The 9,886-nt window shown below is 39.9% G+C and overlaps 1 protein-coding gene across 1 annotated transcript in view; it reads left to right on the forward strand.

The window, feature by feature from the left end:
- ENKUR (enkurin, TRPC channel interacting protein) overlaps positions 1-9,886 on the forward strand; it is a 34,597-nt gene that overhangs the window by 17,972 nt on the left and 6,739 nt on the right. Inside the window, exons 3-4 of the mRNA XM_017870802.1 lie at positions 2,705-2,928; positions 8,001-8,147. Coding sequence (XP_017726291.1) covers positions 2,705-2,928; positions 8,001-8,147 — 371 coding nt within the window. The remainder of the gene's footprint in view (positions 1-2,704; positions 2,929-8,000; positions 8,148-9,886) is intronic.

Genomic DNA, 9,886 nt, shown 5'->3' on the forward strand with positions numbered 1-9,886 from the left:
AGAAAAGAAAGAAAGAAAGAAAAGAAAGAAAGAAAGAGAAAGAAAGAAAAGAGAGAAAGAAAGGAAAGAAGAAAGGAAGAAAGAAAGAAAGAAAGAGAGAGAGAGAAAGAAAGAAAAAAGAAAGAAAGAAAAGAAAGAAAGGAAGGAAGGAAGGAAGGAGAAAGAAAGAAAGAAAAGAAAGAAAGAAGGAAGGAAGGAAGGAGAAAGGGAAGGGAAGGGAAAGAAAAAAGGAAAGGGCAGAAAGAAACGAGTCTGTCTCTTCAAAATGTTGGCTTTTTATGTCTGCTGGCATCAAGGAAATAATGCAACATCTCAAGCCCAGCTAGGGATGTACGTTTTAACAAAAGTGAAACTACTTCTCTTTATGGCAGTATTTAATGTCCCCAAATCCTCTCTCAACCCATATCTCATAACAAAGGGTAAGGGCACTATCAGGCAAGATGGCAAGATGGAAGAAGCAAGTGTGAAAATACAACATTCATCCTTCATTCGTGACTTCAGAAGTCTCTTTTGTATCTTCCTCTAGTCTTGGCCTGTTGTGGTCCAGCATTCTATGACCAACAATACCATTTGAGAATATAGGAAAATCTTAAAAAGGAATTTGATGCTTTCAATGCCTTAGGACCACTGGTATCCCTTGGGTCCTCATATAGCCTCTCTAGGGTTAAACATATGATATAACACAACTCTCTCTCTCTCTCTATATATATATATATATACACACACACATATATATATATATATATCCTTTGTGTCAGATAAGAAATAAAGGAAGAAGCCTATCATTTTATAAACATTGTAAGGCAAAAGCAAACCCAAAATTTCATTGACCTTTAGAGTAATTCATCAATTCAGGGTGTTAGGGCTGGGCACAGTGGCTCATAAGTGCAATCCCAGCATTTTGGGAGGCCAAGACAGGAGGATTGCTTTAGCCCAGGAGTATGAGACCAGCCTGAGCAACAAAGTGAGACCCTATCTCTATAAAAATATTTTTTTAATTAGCCAGGTGTGCTGATGCACATCTGTGGTCCCAGCTATATGGGAGGCTGAGGTGGGAGGATCACCTGAGCCCAGAAAGTTGAGGCTGCAGTGAGCTATGATTGTACCACTGCACTCCAGCCTGGGTAACAGAGTGAGACCTTGTCTCAAAAAAAGAGAGAGAAAAAAAGGAAGACATGCAGAGTTTTGCAAGAGCTTTAAAAACTCAGTCCAATGACAGTTCTGGAGGACAGTTCTGGAGAACTAGAAGTCCAATATCAAGGTGTCAGAGGATTCGTTGATTTTTGCTTTCCTTTTTGGGGGGTATTTTTGTTTGATTTTATTTTTAGAGATGTCTATGTTGCACAGGCCGGAGTGTGTGGTGGCTCTTCATAGGCATGATGAAAGCACACTGCAGCCTCACACTCCTGGTTTCAAGCAATCCTCCTACCTCGGCCTCCCAAGTAGCTGGGACTGCAAGCATGCAACACCACACCCAGCAGGGTTGGTTTCTTTAAAGCATCTCTCATTGGCTTGTAGATGGTTATCTTTTCTCTGTATCTTTACATGTTCTTCCTCATATGTATGTCTGTGTTCAAATTTCCTCTTCTAAGGACACCAGTCATATCGGATCAGAGCCTCCCCTAATGACCTCATCTTGACTTAATTACCTCTTTAAAGACCCTTTCTACAAATACTGTTACATTCTGAGATACTGGGGGTTAGGGCTTCAACATGTGAATTCCAGGAGGACATAACTCAGCCCCTAACAAGAGGCTAATCCAGTTCATAGACTTAACAATAAGTATTGGCTTTGCTGATAATAAAAGTTATATAAACTCATAAAAAAAGGTCAAATTATGCGTAAATGAATAAAGTCAGTCCTTAGTAATTGTGATGGGGTTAAAATTGTAATAAGGCATTGTCAAGATAGCTGTTGCTTTCAGTTCTTAATAATAAATTATTTCATGTTTTTGCATTGTGGCAAACCATTTGGCTATATCAAAATAGATCAAAGGGAATGATCAAGCTGAAGAGGCTGCGTAAAAACGGCCAATAAGCAAGAAATACTTCTTCCGTGTATTTATATACTGTTCATATGTGTGTGTGTGTGTGTGTGTGTGTGTGTGTTTGTGTACGTGATCTTTTTTGAGACAATGTCACTCTGTCACCCAGGCTAGAGTACAATGGCACGATCTCGGTTCACTGCAACCTCTGCCTCCCAGGCTGAAGCAATCCTCCCACCTCAGCCTCCTGAGTACCTGGGACTACAGGTGCACACCATCATGCCTGGCTAACTTTGCATTTTTTGCAGAGATGGGGTTTCACCATGTTGCCAAGACTGGTCTCGAACTCCTGAGTTCAAGTGATCTGCCCGCCTCAACCTCCCAAAGTGCTGGGATTACAGGCATGAGCCACCGTGCCTGGCCTTCTCAACATACTAATTGATTATGTTGCCCTTAATTTATTTCCATTTTAATTACTGACTTTTCTTCTTTTTAAAAAATTATTTTATTGAGGCATGATTGACAGGTAAAAAGCTGTGCATATTTAATATCCACAAGTCAATGAGTTTGAGGATAAGTATGAACTTCTATCTTAAATATTTAAATGTATTGTGACTAAAACTTAAATATACAAGTGGTAAAATATCTGGATATTATAAATAGTACTGAGTAGCAGTGTTTGTAGTTTAATATTAACAAAGAAATGTTATATTTAACAGAAAAAAAGTTTGATCGGAACGTGCCCAAAAAGCCTGCTGTGCCACTGAGGACTGATCATCCTGTCATGGGAATACAGAGTGAAAAAAATTTTATAAATACAAATGCAGCCGATGTCATCATGGGAGTGGCTAAAAAGCCTAAACCAATTTATGTTGATAAAAGAACAGGAGACAAGCATGATGTTGAGCCTTCAGGACTAGTTCCAAAGTACATCAATAAAAAGGTAGCCTTGTGGTATATTAATGAGAGGGCTGAGATTCAAATAATTTAAATATGGTGTTCATGGTGATCATCTATATTATCATGATTAGTGCTCTCATTGGACACATTGTCTACGTTGCTGATTCTCATTCTTCTGCAATCTGTGTTTGGTCCAAATCTAATGTGATAAAGTTACAAAGAACTCGTAGTAAACAATTCCGTATAGTTCAGTAGATAAAATTATTGTTGTTTTCTTAATTTTGATTATCAATATATTTAACAATTTTAATAAACATTCTCTGAAAGATATTTTTGGTTAGGTGGAAATGTCACTAAAAGCAGTCATTACTGTAAATCTAGAAGGAATAAGCTGTCAGATGGTCTTAAGATTTAGTCATTAATTGCAGTAACTTGGCAGCTGAGTAAGAAAAATGAAGCAGAATGCAGCTTTAGAGCCATCCATCTCATCAGTGTAGTATAAATAATTCACATTCCTATTTTAACGTGAATATATTTATTTGGTTTTGGGTTTGGGTGAAGACTTGAAAGTACTGTACAATAATCTAGTCGTTTTGAGTCCTTCATTTGTATCTGAAAAGGTGTATAATTTCATTGGTGAACATTATAGTTTAAATATAGATTTTTTTTTTTTTTTGAGACATATTCTCATGCTGTTTCCCAGGCTGGAGTACAATGATGCAATCTCAGCTCACTGCAACTTCCAGCTTCCGGTTCGAGTGATTCTCCTCTCTCAGCCTCCCAAGTAGCTGGGATTACAGGCATGCACCATCAGGCCTGATTAATTTTTGTATTTTTAGTAGAGAGGGGTTTCACCATGTCGGCCAGGCTGGGCTTGACTCCTGACCTCAAGTGATCCACCCACCTCAGCCTCCAGAAGTGCTGGGATTGCAGACATAAGCCACCGCGCCCAGCCAAATACAGATCTTTAAAATAAAAAAGCTTACAAAAATCTTATTTAATCCTACTTTATTTTGCACACTTATAAAGCTTAAAAGTGCTTGAAATACACAAAATATGAATGCAGGCTGGGCATAGTGGCTCACACTTGTAATCCCAGCACTTTAGAAGGCCGAGCGGATTGCTCGAGGTCGGGAGTTCAAGTCCATCCTGGGCAACATGGTGACACCCCGTCTCTACTAAAAGTACAAAAATTAGCCAGACGTGGTGGTATGTGCCTGGACTCCCAGCTACTCGGGTGGCTAAGGCACGAGAATCGCTTGATCCCGGGAGGCAGGGGTTACAGTGAGCCAAGGTCGTGTCACTGCACTCCAGCCTGGGTGACAGGGCGAGACTCTGTGTCAAAAAACAAACAAACAAAAAGAGTGCAAAATTCTAAATAATAAGTTGCGTCAAGAAGAAATGAAGGAAGGGAGGGAGAAAGGAAAGGATGGAAGGAAAAAGGAAGAGAGAGACAAGGAAAAAGGAAGAAAGATAAAAGAACAAAAGAAAAGAAATTGCAATAGTGATGTACAGGGGCCCTGAATTAAAGAGTCCAACGATCTACCATGATGAATCCAATGCCAGATGAAAATCAAAACAGGACCCTCAAGGCTGTTTTCAGAGGACACTGTGTTCTCAGGAATCTAGGAGTTTGCAGGATAAGCCAATAAAGTTACTTCAGGTTTCTCCAGGTACTTCCTCCTTCTGTGGCCCCTGGAAACTGTTTTATACTCCTTGCCCCACAGGATAGGGAAAAGTGGAAAACTCACTCTCCTGGCTCTTAAAGCCACTTCCAATCCATTTTTTCTCCATGATTATATGAAAAGTCTCTGATGGTCATGCCACCACCTGCCACATACTCTGCCCCTCCTTCTGGCTGCTCTCTAAGCTGTCCACTTTATTGCATTTTCTAACTCCAACAGGAAATTTGAAGTATCCATCCTGGAAACAGAAAAATACCAGATCTGTCTATGCTCATTTACCAAGCCATGAAAGCACCATGCACATAATGTCCTTTTGGTGTTGCTGACTAGCAATCAGTGCTCACGAAAGACATTCAATTTACTTTTCCCTTATCAGAGTTAAGTTTTAAAGATCTATTATTGGTAGGTGAGATAGTAAATAAACTCTTTTAAAGTCAATGTCATATTTTTATAAAATGAGTGAACTCCTGTTTCAGTTCCAAGAGAATTATATGCCATTCGTACCATGAGAAACGATTTCTGAAAACAAGCAAGGATAGATGATCACATGAGGTATTTAGCAATAGTAGTAAAGACATTATTTCAAATTGTAACTCTGCCACTTAGTAACCGTGATTTCCAACAATCCATTGGATTTATCACAGGGTTGTAGTGAGGGTTAAATAATATAAAGTATATTGAGCACTTGGCACAAAATATGACACCTAATAAAAGAACAAAGAGTGAATATTATAATATATGCAATTTTATTAACAGTATGCATTACCCTCCAGTGATTCAGCCCATAGAAATATTTCAGATCATTGACACTTTTGCTTATTTGTGAGTTTTTTTTCTGAACTGTATCATGCCATTCCCTTTCTTTTTAAAAGAAAATGTAATTTAATTTTTTTTAGAGATGGGAGTCTCACTATGTTGCCCAGGCTGGTCTTGAACTTTTGGGCTCAAGCAATTCTCCTGCCTAGCTGTCCCAAAGTGCTGGAGTTACAGGCATGAGCCACTGTGCCCAGTCATTCTCTTTCTTAAACAGAGTATGCCAAATATAACTTAATCTTTTTGTGATCCTGCAGAATCATCATGTTGAAGCTCCTTTATTGTATTAAGCTGTAATGAGGTGTTTCCCTCAGTGTTTTCCGAAGTGGATTGGCCTGTCTCACTGCACCAACTGACCAGAATACTGCGCTCCCAGAGTCTATTTATGTTGTCCTCTGCAGCTTCCAGAACACATTTATATCTAGGATTTCTATTCCTTGTTCAGTCAGGATGGGTTAAGTTACACTGTGATGACAAATAACCCCCAAATTTCAGTAACTTAAAGCCACAAAGTGTTATTGTTTGCTTTCGCCACATGCCCTTTGAGGGTTATTACAGGCTCTGCTTCTTTTCCTTCTTCCAGGACCCAGAAAAATCTAAACATTGCTTGTCACTAGACCAGACAGGAAAAGACACAGCAAGTCATCCACTAATTCTTAAGGCTTCTATCCAGAAGTGGCAGAGGTCACCTCCACTGACACTGAGCAATTTGGGGCATATGGCTGCATCTTACTTTATGAGGACAACACAGGAAAGTGTTGTCCTACCAAGTGTCCGGAAGGAAAACAGAATATTTGTCAGAATTTTAATGACTACCATACCTCCCAACGCTGCTTCTTCAGAGAGTTCCTTCCCGACCTCCTTGTTTATCTAAAATAGCCCCTAGTATTTTCTTTTCCCTCACTATCCTTATTTATTTTACTTCAGAACACATACATATTATTTCATTCTCTATTTTTTGGTGAGTCTCTGTCACCATAGAATGCAAAATCCCTGAAGACAGAAACTTTGCCTTTTTTATTCACTAGTATACCTAGCACCAAGTACATTCTCAAATATTTTTTAAAGAAGGAATACATAGTAGTCCTGTTTCTACACATGGTGAAATCAAACGCATTTACTAAGCTGAAGGAATCATAGCTGATGGTTTCACTGCCAGTCGCTGTGAAACAGCAAAAGTTGTCTTATCCCCCTTGCAGGGTGTACCATAGGGCTGTGGCTCACTTCTTCGGTGCCCCACTGCTTAGACCTCTAGGGGGAGCATGCAGATGGGCAGGTTGTGCGGCTCTGACTCCACAGCAGTGTCTATGGGTCAATGTTTGCAGCTCCTGAAGCCCCAGCGGGCATGTGTTACAGGGTGTGCTCTTTTAATTTAGCTGTCCATAGGCGGCTTGTGTTTTCTCAATTAGACTCCCTGCCTTATCACAAGGGCAGAGGGCTTCCAAAGGACTTTCTGTATCCCAGAATTCTTGCCTTGGTATACTGGAAGAATTGGATCACGTGGGCTTGGAGAATGAGTGCAAGGTTTTATTGAGTGGAAGTAGCTCTCAGCAGATGGGGGAGCCAGAGGGAGATGGATTTTCCCTAGAGCCGGGCAGCTCTGTGACTCAGGCTCTCCTCCCACCACCCTGGCCAAACTCTGTGTTGTTCCACTGGTCGATGGCCTGCCAGCCTGCCAGCCTGCCAGTGCCCAACGGTGTGCTCTTATGTTGGCATGCTCCTCTCGACCGCCTCCATTTATATGTTCTTCCATTGATGTGTTCCTCTCGACGTGCAGCCATTTGTGTGCCTGCCTGCTAGGGTCTTGGGGGTTTTTACAGGCACAGGATTGGGGCATGTTTTTATAATGTTTTGGAAGATTTTGTCTTTTCTTTAACAAGACCACGAAAAAGAGACTTCAAAATATTCAAGATATTTCAGGTAAAAACTGAAGCATGTAGAAGGTGGAAGGTAGAAAAGCCAACTCTTGAATATCATATTCAAGATGTTTCAGGTAAAAACTGAAGAACATAGAAGGTAGAAAAGTCAACTCTTAGGAGTAAAGTATCAGCCAAGAACAGGTGTGGGAAACATTCAGAAAAGGAAAAACAAGCAACTGCAATAACAACTCCATTTATTTATTTATTTATTTAGAGATGGAGTCACACTCTGACACCCAGGCTGGAGCGCAGTGGCACCATCTTTGCTCACTGTAACCTCCGCCTCCCAGATTCAAGAGATTTTCGTGCCTCGGCCACCTGAATAGCTGGGACTACCAGTACGTGCCACAATGCCCAGCTAATTTTTGTATTTTTAGTAGAGACGGAGTTTCACCATGCTAGCCAGGCTGGTCTCAAACTCCTGACCTCAAGTGATCCACTCCCCTCAGCCTCCCAAAGTGCTGGGATTGCAGGTGTGAGCCACCATGCACGGCCAATAACAACTCCATTTTAAAAGGCAGGAATCTACTAGCTCTTAACGGGGGGGGGGGAATCACTGAATTTTGTCAATTTACAGGGTTTTGAGCAAAGGCTTTAAGTCTGTACCATTTCTTTTTCTCCCATCATCGGTTGATATGTACACATATATAAGATTGCATAAAAAATATTGATTGCTTTTATCTGCAAAATCTTCTTAGGATTATGGTGTCACACCTGAATACATATGTAAGCGAAATGAGGAAATAAAGAAAGCCCAAGAAGAATATGATCGTTATATCCAGGAAAACCTTAAGAAAGCAGCTATGAAAAGGCTCTCCAATGAAGAAAGAGAGGCAGTTCTGCAGGTGTGTGTTCTGCCATTTACATCATCTGTAACTCTTTGGATCACCTCTGAAAGAAAGGTGTACCATCACCTTGATGATTAAAGTCAGCACTTTGATTTTGAAATCAGAACAATGTCTTTGGATTACAGTTAAAAACTACATACAGCAAAGCTTACTCTTTGCAGAGAGCAAAAAGTTATAATATAGGGATTCATTGAATAGTATTTTATTTCCAATTTGGTGAACTGTTTTTTTCCTGAACTACTGTTGTAAGGAAGCCTACCTTCCTCTACAATGAACACGCATGAAATGAGGCAAATAAAGCATTTTATTTTCATTTTATGCCCCTGAGTTTGTGAAAAATAATTAGATATTTTTCACTAGATGGAGCTCTAGAATAATTGAAAGTGTCCTTAAAACAAACTTTTTTTTCTTTCCTATAAGCCAAATGTCCAAATTTTAAATAAACAGGTGTTAGGTTTCACATATGTTTCTCTTGTTTTAATTAAAGCGACTTAAAGATATTTTATATTGGGTTTTTTATGCGACTTTTATCTAAGAGCATTTAAAATATTAGGGGCATAAGCAGGGTTTCATCTTCATCATTTGTATGAGTGTTTAATCAAGCACCTCTTTGTAGTTTTTATAGTCATACTTTCTCTTATAGAGGTAGAAATAATACTTAATTGTTTGTTTCTTTTTTCATTTTGAAAACATCCCATGAAGCCATTTCTACTGTCTTACTAATCTGTTGAAAAATGGATTCATATGCTGTTATAAATTCTTAACATTTTATCAATGTCATCATAATCCTCAATAAACATTTCTTAAATGCTAAACCCTGAGGATATTTTTAAAGGCATAAGATTTTTTTAAATGTTTACTATGGAGAATGGTGCAATTTAATTAGTGAGAGGAACTATGGATCTTTGTACATGTATAGATGTGAATGTGCCTATGTATGCAGCTCCTAAGTTGCACAAGGTTCTGAGGCACTATTCCCCGTCCAAGGATTATAGATCATTAGCTGGGCCTGAAAATGTAGAGTGACGGTGTGTCCCAGACATTAGGAGTGGCTCAAAGGCAAGGACGGTGTCTCTTTGCTGACAGCAGCATCCCCAGTGCCTAGCACAGTGCTCAGTGGAAAACGCAGATGTTCAGAAATGGTCTGCTGCAAAGGAGGAAGGCAGACAGGCAGGAAGGAAGGCTGGCAGACATGGAAGTGAGAATTGGCATGTCATTTTCAGGGAGAGTTCTGGTCTGTGGCCCATTCTGTCTCTCTCATTTGGATTTTCCCATTTTCAGAAAGTATGTGCCTTTGTGAAAGCCAGGATTTTACACCTAAATGATGCTGAAAAATAGGAATATGACGAAGAACTCAGAAGTGACAGGTCCTTCCCTTCTGTGTCTTTTTGGCTGCAGGAGATAAGCAGCCCTCAGCTTCCTATTACGGTCACTACAGAGTTACCCTTTGATGTGACAATAGCAAATCCTCCACTGGATGCCTTATGAGCCAGGGAGCAGAGCTGCCATAGTAACGAAGTCACTGGCCAGCCTCCTGATGAGCCCTGATCCTTCCCTGGGCAAGAGTTGCGTGTAGTTCGATGACAATCTGATTGTATGCCCCTGAGTAAGCCACATTCTGCTCATTCTTCATAAAATAACAGACTCATTATACCTGGACAGGATCGTCTGGTCTAGTGATTCCAAATTTCTCATTTTAAAATGAGGGATATATATATATATATATATATATATAT

This window comes from Rhinopithecus bieti, unplaced genomic scaffold (genome assembly GCF_001698545.2).
Source record: "Rhinopithecus bieti isolate Rb0 unplaced genomic scaffold, ASM169854v2 scaffold_5022, whole genome shotgun sequence".
NCBI lineage: Eukaryota > Metazoa > Chordata > Mammalia > Primates > Cercopithecidae > Rhinopithecus > Rhinopithecus bieti.